Below are 22,308 nucleotides of genomic sequence, written 5' to 3' on the forward strand. Positions count from 1 at the left end.
GAGGCTGCAGTCATTTTTAATGGCCTCTGCCTTTTCTGATTTTAGGCTAGAAGCAAGAATATTCCTCCTGCCTGTTTAGTGAGGTAGGGTGTTTGGTTTGTGTTAGAAGCAGTAACCAGCCTTGAGAGATCTGGCAGACCTACAGCCAGTGGAGTTTAATTGCTGCAGAAGGAGGTGGAATTTGACTTGCTCTTTTTCACTGCTTGTCCTTTTAAAAGTACTTAGGTTCATTTACATATGGTGTTGCCTCTTTTATTTGCTTTCTGGTGCACTGCCACTCCAGCTGCCCAGACCCAGTGCTCTCTATATTCTACCTGTCTCCTCTGGTCACATCAAGAGGCAGTCAGCAGCAGAATAATAATTCCATTTTCCCTCCCTTTCTCTCAAAGTGCCCAGCAAGAATTATGATCATTGTTAGTATTTGGCTTTGAGTAAGTGCCAACATGACCCGAGGGTAAAACACAACAAAGGGATTTGCCAGTCCCCTATGGAGTGACGCCTATCACATTTCTGACCAGTTACCTGGACTTGTGTGTCCCAAACCCCACCAGTTTTATGTGCTTTTTTTAAGCGCCTACTGTGTACCAGGGTCCTCTCCAGGCCTTTCATTTATATCTACTCTCTTTGACTCTCTTGGTCCTCACAGCAGCTCTGCAAGGGTCAGTATCATGACCTCATTTTATAGCTGAGAAAATGAAGGGTCCAGGAGGTTAAATTGCTTACTCAAAGTCACCAGCTAGTCAGTCATGGAGCCTGGACTCCAACACCATTCCTTCACCCGAGCCCAGAACACTTATTTCTATGTTTGCAACATTCCTTGCTTCTTTGCAAAGCTCTGCGTGCTGAAGGCCTAAACTTGGCTGTGGGTTTGGAAGTCTAGGCCTCCGTAGGAGAGATTGCAGGGGAGAGAGAGGAAAGGTGTTGTTAGGCTTAGCTGTGTCTGACATGTCTTCAGAGCAGCTACTAGTATCTGTTCAGAAATCAAGCAGCTGGATGGCGGAGGTAAGAATGACGTGCTCTTGGGTTTGAGTCAAACTTACCTCCTGAGAGTAGAGACAAGCTCTCAGCTCAGTGTTCAAAGCTAACTTGAGAAGAGTGGGAAACACAGGTGATTTGAATTCTTGACATGGGGAAAGGGTCACATAGGGTCAGGACTCATTCAACCAGTTCAGGTATGTGAACCTTAGGGTATTTGCCCCAAGATTCTGGTTCTGTTTGAGACTTTATATTATTCACATAAATGATATGTTTGAATTTTGTGTTTTCTTTTTCCTTTGCTGAACCAGGACCAGTCCACCATGCCTGAAGTCAAAGACCTCTCAGAAGCCTTGCCAGAAACGTCAATGGATCCCATCACGGGAGTCGGGGTGGTGGCCTCTCGGAACCGAGCCCCGACAGGCTATGACGTAGTAAGTCAAGATACTTGTTTGTACATTTTGCTCACTGATTCTATAAGTATTTATCTCCTGTGTCCAAGACCCTCTGGCCCTTGTGTATGAGATGTGCTTCTTCCCTCTAGGAACTTAATCAAGGGAGGGCGTGGAGAGCATCTGGTTTGGGAGCCAGAAGACCTGAGCCCATCTGGGCCGTTTCCTGGCCTTGACCACCTCTGTGATGATAATTTTCACCTTCTGTAAAATTAAGGAGTTAGATTCATTGATTTTCAGCTTCTGGTTGTGACATTTCATGAAAAGGATCCAGAGTCTATGAACGACTCCTGGTGGTTGTCGTATATTGTCACACATGTGTAAATATTGTAAAGGCATTGTCCTACGTCTATGTAGCTCTTTGCAGTTTAAAACGTTTCCTACCTATTAACTCATTTAGCTCTCATGGGCTTTTGGAAGGCTGGGAGGGCAAGTAGCTGTATCACCTCTTTGCTGATTAGGAGAACCCACACTCTGAGAAGTGAAGTAACAGAGTCCCAGTCCTTGGATATGGTGAATCATCAGGACCAGACCCCCTCCGAGTCCAGTGCTGTGGCTGACCACACCACCACAATTTAGTGGAGAACTTTCCTTGCTTTTCAGCAGACATCTGTGCTGGTGTTCAGTAGTCCTGATGATTGGAACTGGTTATTTTGTTGTTTCAGTAGGTAAATTCTGATTCGGGTGGAGCTTACAAGGTACAGAGGAATGTTAGGAGGGTTTAATTAACAGTGGATATTATCATGTGTTCTGAGATTCTAGGGTGGTCGTATGTTTACTTTCCTCACTTCGTTTGTGACGTTTTGTTCTTATTCACTGACAGTGTGCACCAAGAATGCATAAGAGTGAAAGAACACGAATCTCATTAGCTAACACTGAAAACCTCCCACAGCAATTAGACTAGTCTCTGATGTCCTGCAGTGAGGAGGATGCGATGCCTGGTCCAGCAGAAGTTGCCCCAAGGCAGGGTTTCCCAACTTTGGCACTGTTGACATTTAGGGCAAGACAATCCGATAATTCTTTGCTATGTGTTTTCCTGTGCATCCTATGATGTTTAGCAGCATTCCTGGCCTCTCCTTAGTGAATACCAGTAGCACCTGTCCCTCCTCCCCCAGTGGTGACAACCCAAAATGTCTCCAGACATAGCCAGATGTCTCCAGGAGCAGGGAGTGGTTGGGCAGAATCAGCCCCCATTGAGAACTGCAATGGTCAAGGCAGATCTGTACTGGGTCAGCCAGTGCTGGGTCCCGGGTAAGGAAGGAGGAGCCTGTTCAAATGCTACACATCCCTTCTCCAACTGTCTGAAAGCTCATAAACATTTTAAAAGTGAAAAAGTGAAGGAAACTTTTCCGACAAACATTTCAGTCTTACCTGCTGCTTGACTTCAAAGCATGGTTTGAATGTATAACTTTCCATAAAATAGAATCATTAGGTATGGCTTTGTGCCACGAAACTCTGGGGGAAGCTAATAAAAATGTTCCTGATTTGAGAAGCCAAAGTGTCTTTTGATGAATTAGGGATGAAGCAGCAAGTCATAAATCAAGGCAGGGACTGGGAGTTCCCGCTGTGGGAGAGGACGGGCTCAGGGGTCGCTCTCCTAGGAGGGCTCGCAGGGAGCTTGAGCCCAGGGCAGGGGTCTCCCCATCTTCCCATGCCCTCTTTTGTTGATCTGTATCTTTAGCATTCTGTTTGTACCTTTAGGGTCATCCTGCTTGCTTGGCTAGTGGGTGGCAGATGGCCTTTGATAGTTTGGTTTTCTGGAAGTCTTGGTAAGTCTGACAGGAGCAGAATCTATCCCTATCATTTTCTCCTAACATCTAGCTCAGGGCAGAAGAGCGCAGTGTCAGATGAGTAAAATTAATAAGCACATTTCATGATTGTGCTGTGCCATGCATTTTAGTGGGAGGTGAGCAGGGCAAGGGGCTTGAGCTCATCTGCCCGGTAATTACCCAGCTCTGCAGGGCCGAGGTGGAGACTGCCTGGGCTCCCTCTGAAAGCCCTAACAGGGAGAGAGGTGGGAGTCCCCTCTTGGTATTGGCCTCTGGACTGTGTGCAGATAAGCGTCTCGTTCCCCAGAGGTCTGGCCCCAAGTTCAAGGAAGGCGGGGAGGGCATGGTGAGAAGAGAGACTTCTCATTCCTTTTATCTGGAGTTTCATATTAAGTCAACATCCACACCAAAGTGCAAGGCGCTCTGTGGTGGCTAGGCTGCAGAGATGCTTAGACAGAACTCCAGCAGATGAGGAAGCCCTGCTGCGGATTGGGCCGAGACCTCTCTGTCTGTTGTAGCTGCTGTAGGATTAATTTCTCCCTGCGCACAGAGCCCGTTAAGTACTGCCACCATGCAGCCCTGCGAGTTTGGCACCAGATGGACTGGTGACCCTGAGTAGCACAACTGCTTTAAAATGAGCTTAGGTCCTATTGCTGCTTGAGGTAAAAGGTGCCAAATGTTCATTTATAAAAATTTAATTCAATAACTTCCCTTCTCTCTGGGTCAGGGGAGCCTTCTTAGGCTAGGGGGCTGGGGATTATTTGCTAAACTTCTCAATTTATTGTTCCAATGTCTGCAGTCCTCTCTGAAAGAGCCTCGCTTCTCTGTTCTGCACCCACACTATCTGGGAGTGACTGGCGCTTCTCTCCCCTTGCAGTCAGAGTTGGGGTGAGTCTCATGCATCTTTGTGATGCCACGTGCCCAGAGTAGTGACTATATGTCATAGATGACTAGTGTTTGCCAAAGGTAGTGCATGCTGTTTTATCCTGGGTGGATGGTCAGTTTTCGAAGAATTGTAATGCTATAAGAAGCACTTCCTGCTACAATGCCTGTGTGCAGAATGTAACCTTTGATTTACAAGCCACTCTGGGATGTTGCAGTGTCTAAAGGGCATCAAGCTGGACATTACTGAGAATCATTGTTGGGTGTGTTTCCAGCAATACACATTTTACCTTTCACCCACATTCCTTTGCCTTTCTAAATAAATGCTTATGGCCAAGCACGGTGGCTCACGCCTGTAATCCCTGCACTTTGGGAGGCCGAGGTGGGCAGATCACTTGAGGTCAGGAGTTCGAGACCAGCCTGGCCAACATGATGAAACCCCATCTCTACTAAAAATACAAAACATTAGCTGGGTGTGGTGGTGTGTGCCTGTAATCCCAGCTACTCATGAGACTGAGGCAGGACAATCGATTGAACCCAGAAGGCGGAGATTGCAGTGAGCCGAGATTGTGCCACTGCGCTCCAGCCTGGGCAACAGAGTGAGACTCTGTCTCTAAATGAATAAATAAATGCCTACAACTCAGAGACTGAAGCTGCAACACTATATTTATGAGATGACTCTTTTTCCATAAAGGACATGTCTTCCTTTCCTTGAAAATACACTTTTATTGGTTAAAAAAAAAAAAAAAAATAGCAACACAGAGAAAGTGAGACGAATCAAACACTCCAAAACATTTTAATTTTAAATTGTTTATCTATCCACCCCATTTTTTGAGTACCTACTATGTGCCAGCTAGGAGCTGGGAAAACAGCAATGAGCAAAACACACACAGCTCCTGCCTTCGTGAAGCACACAGTCTGGAGGGGAAGACAGGCAATGATGGTTGCAAATAAATAAAAGATGAAACTGGGGGTAAGTGCTTTGAAGGGAAGTCCTTATAGATGATTTATCTTTCAGATCTAGTTTTCCAGATAATTCTGACAGCATGAACCCCTTGCATCCTGCCTCTAAAAATCACTGATCATTCCCTTCCTTCCATACCTGGAAGCCTGCTAGGTGTTGGAGCCTTTCCCAGGAGACTGCCTCAAAGGTGCTCACAGTTCTTCAGCGCCAGCTTTCTCCCCTGCCACCACATGGCACCTTTTTTGTTGGTGACATCTGCGAGGTTGTCCCATTGCTGGGTTCAGCTCCCTGCTCACCTGGCAGCCGCTGCTCTGGCCTTTCTGGCCTGTGTAGAGGTTGGACACTGCTCTCCCTGCGTCTCCCCCTCCTCTGTGACCCTCCATGGTGTCTTAGTCCTTTTGTGTTGCCATAACGCAATCCCTAAGACTGAGTAGTTTATAAAGAGCAGGATTTATTTCTTACAGGTCTGGAGGCTGGGAAGTCTAAGGTGAAGGGCCTGCATCTGGCAAGGGCCTCATTGCTGCATCATCCCATGGCGGAAGTCGGAGGGGCAAGAGAGGGAGAGCGAGCAGGAGGGGGCCACACACATCCTTTAATCAGGAACCCACTCCTGGGATAAGGCTATTAATCTATTCATGAGGACAGAACCCTCAGGACCTAATCACTTCTCACAGGTCCCATCTCTCAACACTGTTGCACTGGGGATAAAGTTTCTAGCACATGAACACTGGGGGCACATTGAAAGCGTAGCATATGGCTTCCCATAGAACAGCTGAGACCAAACTTACTTTTACTGAGACCTTTCTGGGACTTTGGAGATAATGGGAGTGAGATATTAAAACTCAGAGGATCTTGACAGCTGTGGTAGGGGTCCAGGTCCATGCTCAGACCTCTTCCTAGACAGCCCTGTGTCTTGCTGTTGGCTGCCTTCATCTTGCCTACCTCAGAAAAGCGTTGAGAGCTGCCACACCTTAGCAGCCAGGCTAAACTGCGTCCTGATCTCAGAGAGACTAGGAGATATTTTATTCTTTTTTCTTACTCCAATTTAAGACCTCCTCCATTCTCTTCTGGAGAAATCCCACCCAACACACAGGAGTCTTTCTGGCAAAGTAACCCTGAAGTGACAGATCAGCCTCAGGCTCCGTGACTCTTTCTGAAAGTCCAGGTAAGGGATTCCCAAGCTTTAGTGGGCCTCAGTCCCCTGGAGGGCCCTGCATCAGAGTTCCTGCCTGAAGGGTGCTTTCCACCTTCGGGCATATCTAGAAGAGCAAAGGCCTGATGATAATAAGCATAGGTTTCAGCGGCAGGCAAGGAGCCACTCCCCAGGAGGTCTCTCTGATAACCACATATAGGATAAAAATCCAAATTCTTTGGTTTGGCTTTCAGGATTTCAGTGTATCTTACAGTCTTACTTCCTTCTACTCATCCTTTCTGCAGACCCATTGAACGGCTCACTTTCTCACATCCAGAATAAGCAGGAACTTTGTACCATTGTACCTTTAAACCCTCTTTTTTCATGTTTCTGAAATGTCTATACCCAGCCCCCCAACTTTTAAGTAAAACTTTTCTCATCCTTAAAATCCAGGTTACATAGCCCCTTAGTGAAACTTTTTCTGACCATTACTCATTCATTTATTTATTTGCTCATTGGTTTCACAAATGTTTATTGGCCACTTAGCTATTGTCCAAGGCACTGGAAATCCAGTATCCTGAGAAGGCCGGGCTCCGTCAGGTGAGAGGTGAGAGATGAGGATGGGCAGGTGGGTGAGACCAGATCATAGCCACGCTAAGGAGTTTGCTATTATTCTGAGGGTGGTGGGAGTCATTGGGAGATTTTAAGAAAAAGGAGGCTCTTAGCCAGATTTGTGTTTTCCCAAAATCACTTGGTTGGTACGGAAAACCCTTTGGGGGAGGATAAGCAGTGAGGCAGGTGGGCGTGTGTGGAGGCTGTGAATTCGTGCAGAGTGAGAGCTAGAGCCTGTGCCAGGCTATTGACAGTGGACATGTGAAGCAGTACATGGATCCTGGGGCTGTGGGAATGCGGGACGTGGGAACCCAAATATGTATTCTTTGATGGCAAGAATGGGTTGAATGTTGGGAGGTGGGGGAGTGGGGAGGAAGGGGAAGGATGAGAGTGCCACAGGATGTCTTGCTGGCCGTGGGTAGATGCTGGTGTTCTCTGCTGGGACAGGAACAGAGACAGCCAGGTCGGGTGGAGGTGGGAAGGAGACTCTTGGGTCAGTTTTGAACACCTTGAGTTTGAGCTGCTTGTATGACATCTAGCGGAGCCCTAGGGCTGAAGGTCTGGAGAGAAGTCTGGGCACCATCTTCATACAGCAAGGACTGCGGGCATAAGTGGGCTTGTCTAGGGAGGGTTGTGGGACTAGAAGAGAGGATGTGCCATTTCAGACTCCACTACCATGGAGGGTCACTGGTTAAGGATGGGCAGAGGAGGAGGCACTCAAAAGGGGACTAAGCTTGAGCATCTGGAGAGGTAGGTGGAAAATTAAAGAAAACTAAGGGGAAAAGTGTATTTCTGTAAGCAGGTGTGGTGAGTAATGTTCAAAGTTGCCGAAGTGAAAGGAGCCTGTAGGGTGTCCATTAGGTTTAATGCAAGGAGATGGTTGTGAACTTGGTGGCAAGCTCAGAAGCATGGTTAGAGTGGACCTGCAGGGTAAGTGGGAGGTGACAACGAGAGGTTGAGAGTGCAGATCGCCTTTGAAGAGGGGAGGCCAGGGCATAGCGGGAGCTAGAGGATGCCATGACCCAAGCTAGAGGATGCCATGACTCCCTTTGTTAAAGGTAGGAAAGTGTTGAATGTGTCTAGTTGCTGATGAGAAGGAACCAAAGAAAGGGAGGGGCGTAGATACAGGAGAGAGGGGCTAGCTGATGAAGCAGGGCCCTCGAGGGGGCAGAGGAGTTGGGATCCAGAGCCCAGTCTGAGAGGGGCACCGGGTCATGTTTCTTTAGCCCTTGCCCTGTCCTGCCCCTGCGTGCTGGGAAGCCAGCCTTGGGCTCGGCCTGTGCGGGCAGCACATGGGCCAGCTGCGCTGGAAGTCTCCACTTCCCCTTTTTTGCTGCTCCCCCCTCCCCCCATGTCTCTTTCTCTCAACACTATTTATTTCTGAAACTAATTAGACAAAAGAACCTTCTTTTAAAAACAACTGGACCTGTATAATTTATATATGCCAAAAACGTAGTAGGAATTTCCTGAATACTTGGAGTTTCAAATGCTCGAATGCAAATATGCGGGACTATGGGGGTCCTAGGAGAGGTCCGCTTCTCTCTGGGCCAGTGGGCTGGGTATAGGGAACATAGGGAGGGATAAGTTTAAAATCCCAAACCTCCAGATGAGGTCCTATTCTTTTACTTACTAAAGTAAGAGAAGGAAAAAGAATCTCAGTGGTGTTACAGGTTCAAACAAGCTTGCATTTTTATATAGTGCTCAAGGAATTTAAAAAAATCACGTTATGAAAAACATGTGAAGATGGCAACTATATCTTGTTAAAAACATATGGCAGATATCAAGTGGAAATGTGGGACATCAGCATATCCCGCCTGAGCACAGCTGTCACATGGATTTTCAGAAAGCCGAAGCTGTGGTGGGGGCCTTTCAGGGGGCAGGAAAATGGCCCTCGTTCTCCATGGGCTGGAGGACAGCGGCAGCCCAAAGCCTCAGGCAGTTAGTTGCCCCTCCTGGAACTCTGCCTCCATGAAGCCAATGAGGAAACAAGGGCGGCAGCTTGTTCCTGCTGTCCCAGCTTCCTGAGCACAGAGCTTTGCTATCGTGGGGCTACTAACTGCAGAAATAACCACAGACTTTGAGTCCTGCCACACAGATGGGTTTATTTTCCAAACCAGAGCTTGTTTTGATAAAAGGCACCAGGTGTTCCTCCTTTTTGTTTTGTTAGAAAATACATTAAGCGGAGATTTACTGAAATGCAGAAAGTGGTTTTGTAACTAGCCCTGGGCCTTTGTTCCCTGTGGCCTGGATTAGCAAACCTCTTTTAAGGTCCTTTCCTCCACATTCCCCTTTGTCTTGCCGCACCCTGGCCCCAAGGGAGCAGAGCTGTGGTCTGAGAGGATGCACGTGGCACACTTAGCACAGTGCTGGCATCCACGAGGTGTGCAGGAGGCAAACATCAACTATCGTTAGGTGATCCCATTAGAAATAGTGGCTTAAATCACCTGGTTGCAGAGGAGCTGGTCTTGTCTTCTTCTAGGCTTCCCTTCCCTGCCAACCATGAACTTTTCGTTTTGACCCAAAGTTCCCGCTAATGACTTGTTCCGTAGTTGATTCATTTGGAAAGTGGTAGGGAACAGGCAGTGTTCTGGTACTTCCTTCTGTTCGCTAAAACTTTCTAATTTCCATATTTAAAAAGCCTTCTAATAATGAAACGTCAATTAATTGGATGGATGAAAAAAGATGAGGCGTTTGCTTTAATTTTTCTTTTTTTTTCAGTTAAACTTTTTATCTTGAGATAATAGTAGACTCACATGCAGTTGTAGGAAGTACTACAGAGAGATCCTGTTTACCCTCCCCCCGCCCAGTGGTAAAGTCTTGCAGACTAGTACAATGTCACAACCAGGATGCTGACATTAATACAGTCAAGATACAGAACATTTCTGTTTTAAAATGTGCCCAGGTTTTTGTTTTTATTCATGTATGATGTGGCCAGTAAATTAGGAGAGGGTTGCCACTGGAAAGATTATTACTCACAGTTCCCAAGAGGAGCAGACAGGCCACACCCTGTAGGGCCACCTGGGGAAGCACAGGTGGGGAAGCATGGGGTGGGTCAGGAAGCACAGGGAGCCAGGGAGAAACGAGCCAGGAAGGGCAGTGTCAAGCAGGGTGAGCACACTTAGGACTGATTAAGTTTGAATAATTTTGGCAGGTCTTGGGGTACATGGGTGAGTCCCTCATTGTCAGGTACCTGGCCCTGGGGTGATTTAGGGCAGGGGAATCATGTCCTGGACTGCAAGAGCCCATGAAAGCAGGCAGATGGAGATAAGAACTCAGCATTGGTTGGTTTGCATATCCAAGGCATGCACCCAAGCAAGTCATTCACCTGGGAGGGGCAGTCCCTCCCTGCTTCTGCAAGACCTCAGGATATCAAAGCCTCATAAAATATAGAAAAAAACTGCCAAAATATAATTTCTATCACCATAAGGATCTTTCATGTTGTCCTTTTGTAGCATACTCACTTCCCTTATACTACCACCTTCTGCTTAACCCTTGATAGCCACTAATCTGTTCTCCATTTCTATAATTCTGGCATTTGAAGAATCTTATATAAATGGAATTATATAGTATGTCACCTTTTGGAATTGGCTTAAAAAAAAAAACTCAGCATAATTCTCCTGAGATTCATGCAGAGAGTCTATTGTGTGGGTTAATAGTTTATTTCTTTTTACTGATAAATAGTATTCCATGGTATGGATATCACGCAATTTGTTTAACCATTTACCCATTGAAGGACATCTTGGTTGTTTTCATTCTGGAGCCATTATGAATAAATACTCACATGAAGGCTTTCATGTGGCTGTGTTTTTATTCCTCTGGGATAAATATCCAGGAATGCATTTGCTGGGTCACGTGGTAGTTGCATGTTTAGTTTTTAAAGAAAATGTTAAACTACTTTTTGGTGTAGCTGTAATGAATATATGAGGATCCAGTTTCTCGACCTCTTTTCCAGCATTTGTTATTGTCAGTATTTTTTTGTTTTAGCCATTCTGACAGGTGCATAGTGATAATTCATTTGGTTTCACATTGTATTTCCCTAGTGGTTAATAAATGGTGTTGAACATCTTTTCATGTGCTTATTTGCCATCTATATGTCTTCGATGAAAATTTCTTCATGCCCTTTACTCATTTGCTAATTGGATTGTTTGTTTTTTTACTGTTGAGTGTTAAGAGCTCTTTGTGTATTCTAGGTATGAGTCCTTTGTTGGACATGTGGTTTCCAAATATTTTCTCCTAGTCTTTACCTGCCTTTTGATCTTAACGGGGTCTTTCACAGAGCAAATGTTTTTAATTTTGATGGAGTCCAATTTATTACTTTTTCTATCTATGAATCATGTTTTGGTGTCAAGTCTAAGAACTCTCTGCCTAGCTCTAGATCCTGAAGATTATCTCCTGTTTTCTCCTACAACTTTTATAGTTTTACATTAACACTTAAGTCTGTGATCCATTTTTTCCTTAATTTTTGTATAAGACGTGAGCTGAGTTCAAAGTTCCTTCTCCCCTGTTTGAAAGACTAATTGCTGTAGCATTATTTGTTGAAAAGGCAATCTTTCCTTTTGAATTGCTTTTGAACCTTTCTCAAAAATCAGCTGAGCTTATTGTGTAGTTTTCTACTTTCATTCTATGTGTCTATCCCTCTGCCAATACCACACAATAGTGATTACTGCAGCTGTATGATAAGTCTTGAAATTGGATACTGTATTAGTCCATTTTCTTTTGCTTTTAACAGAATATGTGAAATTGGATAATTTATAAAGAAATGAAATTTATGTTTTACAGTTCTGGTGGCTGGGAAGTCCAAGTTTAAGAGGCACCTACTAAAAATACAAAAAATTAGCCGGGCGTGGTGGCGGGCGCCTGTAGTCCCAGCTACTCGGAGAGGCTGAGGCAGGAGAATGGCGTGAACCCGGGAGGCGGAGCTTGCAGTGAGCCGAGATTGCGCCACTGCACTCCAGCCTGGGCGACAGAGCGAGACTCCATCTCAAAAAAAAAAAGAGGCACATCTGGTGAGGGCCTTCTTGCTTGGTGAAGATTCAACAGAGTCTGAAAACAGTGCAGGTCATCTCATGGCAAGGAGACTGAGGGTGCTAACATGCTAGCTCAGATCTCTTCCTCTTTTTATAAAGCCACCAGTTCTGCTCCTGTGATAACCAATCAATCCATTAATCCGATGAATGAGCCCTCATGATCCAATCACCTCTTAAAGGCCCCACCTCTCAATACTGCTACAATGGGGATTAAGTATCCACAGGATTTTTTGAGGGGACGTTCAAACCATAGCAGGTAGAATAATTCCTTCTACTTTATTCTCCTTTCCAAAATGATTTTAGCTATTCCAGTTATTTGTCCATATAAATCTTAAAATAATCTTGCCTATATCTACAAAAAACTTGTTGGAAAGCCGGGCGCGGTGGCTCATGCCTGTAATCCCAGCACTTTGGGAGGCCGAGGCAGGTGGATCACGAGATCGAGACCACAGTGAAACCCCGTCTCTACTAAAAATACAAAAAATTAGCCGGGTGCAGTGGCAGGCGCCTGTAGTCCCAGCTACTCCAGAGGCTGAGGCAGGAGAATGGCGGGAACCCGGGAGGCAGAGCTTGCAGTGAGCTGAGATTGCGCCACTGCACTCCAGCCAGACGACAGTGCGAGACTCCATTTCAAAAAAAAAAAAAAAAACTTGTTGGGGTTTTAACGGGAATTGATGTCAAATCTGCATATCAATTTGAGGAGGATTCACATCCCCACTATGTTGAGTATTCCAATTCATGAACATAGTATGTCTCTTCATTTATTAGTTCTTCTTTCATTTCTTTCACCAGCATTTTGCAGTTTTCAGCAAACAAGCTCTATGTTTTGGTAGATTTAAGCCTAAATACTTATTTTTAGATTTTGAGCAATTATAAATGGAATTGTACTTTTAATTTTGATGTTCACATGTTCATTGCTGTTATATAGAAATTCAGTTAATTTTTATTGGTTTATCTTACATCCTGTGACCTTGCTACACTCACTATTAGTTCTAGGTTTTTGTTTTGTTTTTTTCTTACGATTCCTTGTGATTTTCCACCTGGACAACAGTCTCATCCTTTTTTCTTTCCCATCTGTCTGCCTTTTATTTCTTTTTCTTGCCTTATTGCAAAGGGTAGAACATTTAGCACCATGTTACCTGTGAGAGAGTAGACCTTCTTGCCTTATTGCTGATCATAGGTGGAAAACATTCAGTCTTTCACTCTTTTTTGTTTTTGTTTTTGAGACTGAGTCTTGCTTTGCTGCCTAAACTGGAGTGCAGTGGTGTGATCTCAGCTCACTGCAACCTTCACTTTCTGGGTTCAAGCAGTTCTCCTGCCTCAGCGCCCAAAGTAGCTGGGATTAACAGGCGTGCGCCACCATGCCCAGCTAATTTTTGTATTTTTAGTAGAGATGGGGTTTCACCATGTTGGCCAGGCTGTTCTCAAAGTCCTGACCTTGTGATCCACCTGCCTTGGCCTCCCAAAGTGCTGGGATTACAGGCTTGAGCCACCGTGCCTGGCCCCAGTCTTTCACTCTTAAGTATAATATTAGCTGAAGGTTTTTTCGTAGGTACTGTTTATCAAGTTGAGGGAGTTCCTTTCCATTCCTGTTTTTCTGAGAGTTTTTATCATGAATAGGTGTTGAATTTTGTCAGACGCCTTTCCTGCATCAATTGATATGATCATGCGATTTTTTTTTTTCCTTTAAAGTTTGTTAACATGGTGGATTAAATAGATTGGTTTTTGAATATTAAACCAGCCGTGCATCCCTGGAATAAGTTTCACTTGGTCATGGTATATAATTCTTTTTGTTTATTGCTGAATTCTCTTTGATAACAGATTGTTAAGAATTTTTTTTGGCTATTACAGATGTCTGAAAAAGAAAGAAAAAAATGTTGTGTTTGTATTTCTGAGGGATATTGATCTGTAGTTTTCTTTTTGTATACTGTCTTTGTCTGGCTTGGTAATACTAGATTCATAAAATGAATTGGAAAGTGTTCCATCCTCTTCTGTTTTCTGGAAGAGACTGTGTAGAATTAGTATGAATTATTTTTTAGATGTTTAGATGTGGAAGTCTGGGATCCTTACTCTGGCTTTGTTGGCATGGGTGGGTGTAGGGCCACAGTATTTTATGTTGCATTTGGCTAGAGTAGAGCAATTATTGTCTAAACGTTTTCTCTCTTGCTAGGCTGCCCCCTGACTAGAGAAAGCAGGCTTCTGTTGTTTTTGTTTGTTTGTTTCTTTGGTTTTTGGTTTGTGTTTACTGCTGTTTCTGGGTTGCTGATTTCTTTAGCTTCAAGTCTGGGATATATGAGGCAGAAAGAAAACCACAGAACTCACCACCATGTTGTTCCCTGGGTCATGAGATCCCTAGCTGGTCAGACATATTATTTCACCTTTCAGAGTCTTCTTGTGTTTGTTTGGTATAATCTCCAGTTTTTTTAGTTGTGCTTACTGGGAAGATTAGGGAAAAGTATATTTACTCCATATTCCTGGAAGTGGAAGTACTGGCTTGCTTTAATTTTATGTTAATTCAGAGTTAGCCAGAGAATCTGTTTATTTCTAAGCCTGTCATAACTCTTTCCAAAACACTTATGTTTCAGCCTTAATATTATATATATAGGCAGGAAGTATGCTATTGTGTGCTTGTAAAATACTTGCTAGTTACTCCTTAAAGTATGGAAGACTCAAAATGCTTCAGAGCCATCTTTCTTAATTTTCATAGTCCAGATTTATAGTATTAAAAGGCTATTTGCAGGAGGGATTATGCAAATCAGGAAGAGGAGATGTGGCTGGAGATGAGGATTGTGGCTGGTGAACGGTATTGAAAGGTGGAGACCACTGAAGAAGAGAAAGAGTCCATGAGATGTCTCCAGGAAGGGGAGATGAGACTGGAAGGAAGGATCTGTTCTGGTTCTTGAAGTAGGCAGACATCCAGGGAATCTGTCAACTCACTTCTGTCATTCATTCATTCATGTCTTTGTAAAGTATTGTTTTGTTTTAATAGCACAAGTGTTATACTGTATAAATATACTCTCATTGTAAAAGATTCAAGCAATAAAGCCCTGTCACCTTCCCTTTCCCAGAGGTAATTATCGTTAACAGTTTGGTCTGTATCCCTCCAATCCTTTTCCCACAAATCTGCAAATACCCATTTATAGAGAGAGGCCCTGTAGTTTGATGGTGACCTTGGTTAAGTTACTTTACCTCTTAGTGCCTCAGTTGTCTTGTCTCAAAAGTGAGGATTAATAGCAGGACTTTCCTTACAGAATTGTGTTGAGGATTAAATTAGCTAATGTTTGTAATGTATTTAACAGTGACTGGCGGTAGCATGAGCGTTGTGGCTGTTACCTTAGTGTTATTATTATGTATTCTTATGCAGTACATAATGTGCCTTGACTTTTCTTTTTCCCTTAACATTATATGTAAGAAGTCTCTCCATGTCATGACATGTCACTCAGCCTCTATTCTTCTACTGGTACGTTTCCCTACTGTAGAATAACTTAATAACCACTGCACTGCTGATAAAAATTTAGATTTTTCTTTTTGGTCTGTGAAAAGCAATGCTGATGATGAGTATTCCCATTCATACATCTCTGGGTGTGTGCTGGTGGATCAAAGGGTGTGTACATTTTAAATTTCAGTAATTACTATACCAGGTAGCTTTTCAAAAATGCTTTACCAATTTATATATACTCCTAGTAAACAGTATACCCAAATAGCTATTTACCCTTGTCCATACCATTACCCTTTATTGTCAGTCTTTTTATTACTTTTCAAAACTAGGAGGTCATTTTGTGAATGTGCAGTTCTGTGATTAGCAATAAGGTTGAGCATCTTTTCATGTTTCTTGGCCATTTGCATTTGACTATCAGTTTCCAGTTTTTGTAGTTGGCTCATATGGCTGGCTTTCTCTTCCTGGTTTCTAGGCTTCCCTCATATATTCTGTGTATTGATTCTTTGCCTGTTATATATGTTACAGATATTTCTCTCTCGGACTGTCAATCTTTCAGCCTTGTTCATAGTATCACATTTTGTTGATACGTTTGTTCCTCTTATCAAAGTTTTGTTTTGTTTTTATGTAATCTGTCAATCTTTTTCTTTCTTTCTTTATGATTGTTATTATTTGTTTGGTCTTAATTCTTTAAAAGACCTGTCTAGATGCTAAAACTAGGAGGTGATATTTTTATGAGAAATAGTATATTTAGAGAGTTTCAGAGTATCTTCCACAAATACTTGTTAATTATAAAGGAATAAAAGTGGGGAAACCCAGCAGATACCACTGTAAGCGAGTGATCCAAGTTAACATTACCAGTAATGAGACAATTAGATGTCATGTGCCTGCTGATATGCTACACTGAGAAGGACACAGCATGTAAATGACCACATGGATATGAAAACATATATACACACATGCATGGGAATGCAATGTATACATATATAAATACAGAGAAAGAAGGGGAAGCAAACATAGTAATGTTAACATTTTAGGGAATCTGGAGACAGGGTATATAGGAATTCTTTGCATTATTTTTGTAGCCGATCTTGAAATCTGAAATTATTTTTACATAAAAACTTAAAAAAATTAGAAACAAAAAAGCCTGACTACCTCAGGATAATAGAAATATCATCGATTTTCAGCTAATATACCATCTATTTTATTGATTTGGCTTTTTAAACATCAGATTTTTATTTTGGAGTGGAGTATAAAGTGGAGTTTAACTTATTTTTTTCCAATTGTGTAGCCATTTTCCGAACACTGTCTTCTCCCTGTAGTTTTGATGAGCTGCAGTTGTCATACGCTAGAGGTCTTTGCATATGCACAGATTTACGCTGATTAGAACTCTCGTTTCCTATCCCACAGATGAAACCCACGGCAGCTTCTTTTTCCTTAATATAGGGCCCTTATGCAGGGAATACAGGACATGGGGGAAAAAGAAAGAAACTTTATTCCCACCTCCTTCTGACTGCTGATGACCTCAAGCCAGACCTCAGCTAGCAGATGAGGGGCTGATCCTGGAAGCCCTATCTTAGGGGTCTGCAGAAATGCTGGGTGGGCTTTGCCCTTCAGGCTGGGATGTGAGGCCCATGTGCATAGAGTTTGTAGTAGATATAACAGCAGCTACACTGCAGCAGGCCCAGGGCCAGGGGCATAAACAATACTCAGGTTAGGTCAAATCATACCACTAACAGCAAATCATGCCCTTAACATTCAACGCTACTTTTCTGCTTAAATTTAAAGTACTGTGTTATGAGGACGTTGCAACATCTTGCTTATAACTTAAGGCCTGCTGGCTTCAAATGATTTAGGAAGCAGCCTGCTGACCACAGGAAGAAATCTTGTTGTTGGGTGGCATTTGCTTGGGCCCCAAAGAGAGGGATTTTCCAGACTGTTTTTAGGCCGCATTCTCTTTAATTAATCAATTTAACCTATTCTTCCGCAATAGCTCACTGTTTCAGTGATCGCAGGTTTATAGCATTGTTTTTGAAGTTAGCAAATTGTTGATTTTCTAAAAACTGAGGTAAAGTTGCCGTAAACATAAAATTAACCATTTTATAGTGAACAATTTAGTGGCATTTAGTACATTAATAATGTTGAACAACCACCACCTCTATCTAGTTCCAAAACATTTTTATCACCCCAAAAGGAAATCCTGTACCCATTAAAAGTTGCTCCTTATTCTCCCTTGCCTGCCTTCCTCTGGCAACCACTAATCTGTGCTCTGTTGCTATGGGTTTGCCTATTCTGGATATTCCATATAAATGGAATCATATGAGATGTGACCTTGTTTGTTTGGCTTCTTTCACTTAGAGTCATGTTTTCAAGGTTTTTAGAATATGTTTTAATGTCTGCTAGAACTATTTTCTTCCTTCTACTCTTTTTCAAAATTGTTTTGGTTACTACCACGTATTATTTTTTCTAAAAGAACTTTAGATTCAACTCGTCAAATTGCACAAAATACTATGTTTTGATCCTCAGTGCAATTGCAGTGAGTAATAAGTTGATTTGAAGGGATTCGACATATTTGCAATACTGAGTTTTCCTATCTGCGAACATGATTTGGGTACTTAGGTCTTGTTTTAGTACTTCTTAGTTAAGTTTTACAGTATCCCGCAGATGTTTTGTCATTTCTGTTATTGTATGTACGTGTTTGGTTTCTGTTGCGCATGGATTCTTTTTTTATAGCTTTATAATTGACATACAATAGACTGCGTATATTTAGAGTGTATGATTTGATGAGTTTTGGCGTGTGTATGTAAATGCCTGGGAAACCATCATCACAGTTAAGATGATGAACATGTCCATCACCCCTAAAAGGTTCCTCCTACCCATTTACAATGCATCCCTGATTTAGTTTGGGTATTTGTCACCCCGAATCTCATGCTGAAATGTAATCCCCCATGGTAGAAGTAGGGCCTGGTGGGAGGTGATTGGATCATGAGGGTGGATTTCTCATGAATGGTTTAGCATTCCCCTCGGGTGCTGTCCTTGAGAGAGTTCTCAAGAGACCTGGTCATTTAAAAGTGTGTGGCACCTGCCTTCATTCTCTCACTCCTGCTCCTGCTCTGGCCATGTCACATGCCTGCTCCCACTTCATCTTCCTCTATGAGTAAAAGCTCCCTAAGGCCACCCAGAAGCCAAGCAGATGCCGGCGCCATGCTTGTATAGGCTGCAGAACCGTGAGCCAATTAAACCTCTTGTCTTTATAAATTACCTAGTTTCAGATATTCCCTGAGACTAGCAATGCAAGAATGGCCTAATACAAGCCATCACTCCCCCAACCCCATTTCTAGGAAACCACTGGTCTACTTACTTCCTGTCACTGTAGTCTAGGTTGCATTTTCTAGAACTTTATGTAAATTCTTTATTTTGTCTGGCTTTGTTTCTCTCAGAATAATGATCTTGAGATTCATTCATATTGTTGAGTGTGTCCTTGTTTGTTTAATGAGTAGTACTCTGTTGTACACCTGTACAACAGTTTACCTGTTGAGGGTTATTTGGCTTGTTTCCAGTTTGGGCTGTTAAAGTAAAACTGCTGTGAACATGCATATACAAGTCTGTGTGTGGACATATGCATTCATTTCCTATGGATAAATACCTAGGGGTGGAAGGGTTGGATTGCACAGTAGATGTATGTTTAACTTTTAAAGAAACTGCCAAATTATTTTCCAAGTGGTTGTATCATTTTATATCCCAGCAGCTGAGCATTTGAGTCTCAATTCTTCCACATCCTTGCCAACACTTGAGATAGTCATTCTTTTAATTTGAATAATTCTAGTGGATGTGTATTTGTTTATGATTTTAGTTTGCATTTCTCTAACAAGTAATGATTTTGAGCTTTTCTTGCCATTAGTATAACTTCTTTGGTGAAGCATCTGTTCAAATTTTTAACTGCTTTTCATTGGGTTATTTGTCTTATTCAGTTGAAAGGGTTCTTTGTATATTTTAAGTACAATTCCTTTGTTGGATATGTATGAACTATTTTCTCCTAGTCTGTGGCTTGCCTTTTCATTTTCTTAACAGTATTTTTGAAAAACAAAAGTTTTAAAATTTGATGAAGTCCAGTTTATTAATTTTTTTCTTTTGTAGTTAGTGATTTTTGCATTACATTTACTAAATCTGTGCTAGCCCTAAGGTCAAGATTTTTCCTTCTAATCCCTTCTGTAAGTTTTATGGTTTTAGTTGTTATATTTAGATTGATGATGTATTTCAAGTTAATGGTTATACGTGGTACGATATATGGATCAAATATCATTTTTTATATATAGCTGTCCAATTGTTCTAGTACCCTTTCTTTAAAAATCATCTGTTCTTCATTGAGTTACTCTGGCACTTATGTCAAAAATCAACTGATCGTAGATGTATAGGCACATTGCTAGACTCTGTTTTATTCCATTGATCTGTAAGTCTGCCTATATGCCAAACCCATACTCTTTGATTACTGTAGCTTTATAATAATTCTTAACCCCAGGTAGTCTTTTAACTTTATTCTTTTTCAAAGTTATTTTGGTCATTCTAGGTCCTTCAAATTTTAATACAAATTTAAGAATAAGCATGTCAATTTCCACAAAAAAAAAAAAAAGCCTGCTGGGATTTTGATTGGAGTTGTATTAAATGTGTGGGTCAATTCGCAGATAGTTGACATCTTAACAATATTAAGTCTTCAGATCCATGAATGTGGTACATCTCTTCATTTATGTAAGTCCTCTTTAATTTCTCTCAGCAGTCTTTCAGTTTTTAGTGTAAAGTCTGCAGATCTTTTGTCTAATCTTTTAGGCATTTCATATTTTTGATGCTATTGTAAATGGTATTTATTTTTACTTTAACTCCATTCTTGTTTATAGAAATACAATTGATTTTTGTAGATTGACTTGGTATTCTGCAACCTTGTTAAACTCACTTATTAGTTCTTATACCTTTTTTGAATATTTCTTACAACTTTCTATGTAGATAACGATGTTGTGTGTGAATAAAAACAATTTTACTTCTTCCTTTCCAGTCTGTATGCCTCTTATTTCTTTTTGTTGCCTCCCTGCACTGGCTAGAGCATCCAGTACACTATTGAGTAGAAGTAGTGAAATCAAGCATTCTTGCCTTTTTCCAAATCTTAGGGGGAAAGCATTCAGTGTTTTACCATTTAAATATGGCATTTGCTATGGATTTTGAAATAGATACTATTTAACAGAAAGTACCCTTCCAGAGGGTTTTTAAATCATACATGGATATCGAATTTCATCACATGCTTTATCTGCTTTTATTGAAATTATCATATGGGTTTTCTCTTTTTAATTTTAATTTAATTTTATTTTTTTATGGAGACAGGGTCTCACTCTGTTGCCCAGGCTGGTATCCAGTCTCAGCCTCCCAGAGTGCTAGGATTACAGATGTGAGCCACTGTGCCCAGCCTGGGTTTTCTCTTTTAATAATTTAATATAATGAAATATACTGATTGATTTTTGAGTGTTAAACCAAACTTCCATTTCTGGAATAAATCCCCCATGGACATAATAAATTGCCCTTTTAATATATTATTAGATTCAATTTCCTAAAATTTTGTTAAGAAATTTTATGTGTATGTTCGTAAGGAATATGGATTGGTCTGTGGTTTTTTTATAATATCTGGTTTTAGTATTGGGTAATACTGGTCTCCTATAATGAGTTGAGAAGTGTTCCTTTCTTGCCTGTTTTCTGAAATATTTAATGTATATTTGGTATTATTTATTCTGTAAATATTTCCAGATTTTGCCAGTGAGGCTCTCTGGGCCTGGATGTGGGAAGGTTTTTAAACAACAGTTCAATTTTTAAAATAGATATATTGTCATTCAGGTTATCTCTTCTTAAATAAGCCTTGGTAGTTTGTGTCTGCTAAGGAATTTTTCATTTAATTTAATTTTTCCAATTCCTGGGCATAAAGCTGTTCAAAATATTTCCTTGTTATCCTTTTAATGCTTCTAAGATCTGGAGAACATACTCTCTTTTGTTCCCAATAATGGTAATTGGTGTCATCTCTCTTTTTTTCTTGCTCAGGCTGCCATCCTGGATCAAATAGTAGTTCTGTTTTTAGTTCTTTCCATTTTATTTTTGGTTCTAGTCTTAGTTTTATCAATTTAGTCAATCTTCTTAAAGAACCAGCTTTTGGTTTTATTGGCTTTTTCTATTGTTTTTGTTTTTAACTTTATTGTTTTCACTTTTTAAAATTTTTTCTTCTGCTTACTTTGGGTTAAATGTTCTAGTTTTTTAAGGTGGAAGTTTTGGTCACTGGTTTGAGACCTTTCTTCTTTTCTAACATAAGCATTTAATGCTATGAATTTCCCTCCAAACTCTGAATTAGCTGCATCCCTCAGATTTTGTTGTGTTGTATATAATTTTAATTCCATTCACAATGCTATCTAATTTCTCTTCTGATATCTTTTTTGACTCATAAATTATTTAGATGTGTGGTTTTTTGTTTCCATGTATTTGGGGACTTCTAGATATGTATCTGTTACTAAGAATATATTCCATGTGGTCAGAGAACATAGTTTTATGGCTTACAATATGAGTCAGCACACTTTTCTGCAGAGGGCCAGATAATGTATATTTTAAGCTTTGTGAGCTGTATGATCTCCGTTGTATATTATTGTGTTTTCAACTCTTGAAAAAATATAAAACTATCGGTAATTTATAGTCTGTATGCAAACAGGCTACAGGCTGGATTTGGCCTGCAAGCTGTGATTCATTGACTTCAGCCTAGACTGTGATTCGTCTTAGTGAATGTTCCACACACACTTGAAAAGAATGTATATTCTTCTTTTGTTGCAGTTGAGTGTCCTACAGATGTCCATTAGGTCAAGTTGGTTGATAGTATTGTTCAAGTTTTCTGTATTATTACTGATTCTCTGTCAATTTGTTCTATCAATTATTAAGAGAAGGGTATTAAAATCTCTGACTATAATTGTGGATTAGTCTATTTTTTCTCAGTGCTATAAGTTTTTGTTTCCTGTATTTTGGTGTTCAGTCATTAGTTGCATA

General features: G+C 41.4%; 1 protein-coding gene across 1 annotated transcript in view; it reads left to right on the forward strand.

The window, feature by feature from the left end:
* Positions 1–22,308, forward strand: part of MVB12B (multivesicular body subunit 12B) — a 184,619-nt gene that overhangs the window by 12,318 nt on the left and 149,993 nt on the right. Inside the window, exon 2 of the mRNA XM_032164755.2 lies at positions 1,287–1,409. Within this exon, the coding sequence (XP_032020646.2) occupies positions 1,299–1,409 (111 nt within the window). The 5' untranslated portion in view covers positions 1,287–1,298. The remainder of the gene's footprint in view (positions 1–1,286; positions 1,410–22,308) is intronic.

This window comes from Hylobates moloch, unplaced genomic scaffold, assembly GCF_009828535.3.
Source record: "Hylobates moloch isolate HMO894 unplaced genomic scaffold, HMol_V3 SCAFFOLD_10, whole genome shotgun sequence".
NCBI classification, from domain to species: domain Eukaryota; kingdom Metazoa; phylum Chordata; class Mammalia; order Primates; family Hylobatidae; genus Hylobates; species Hylobates moloch.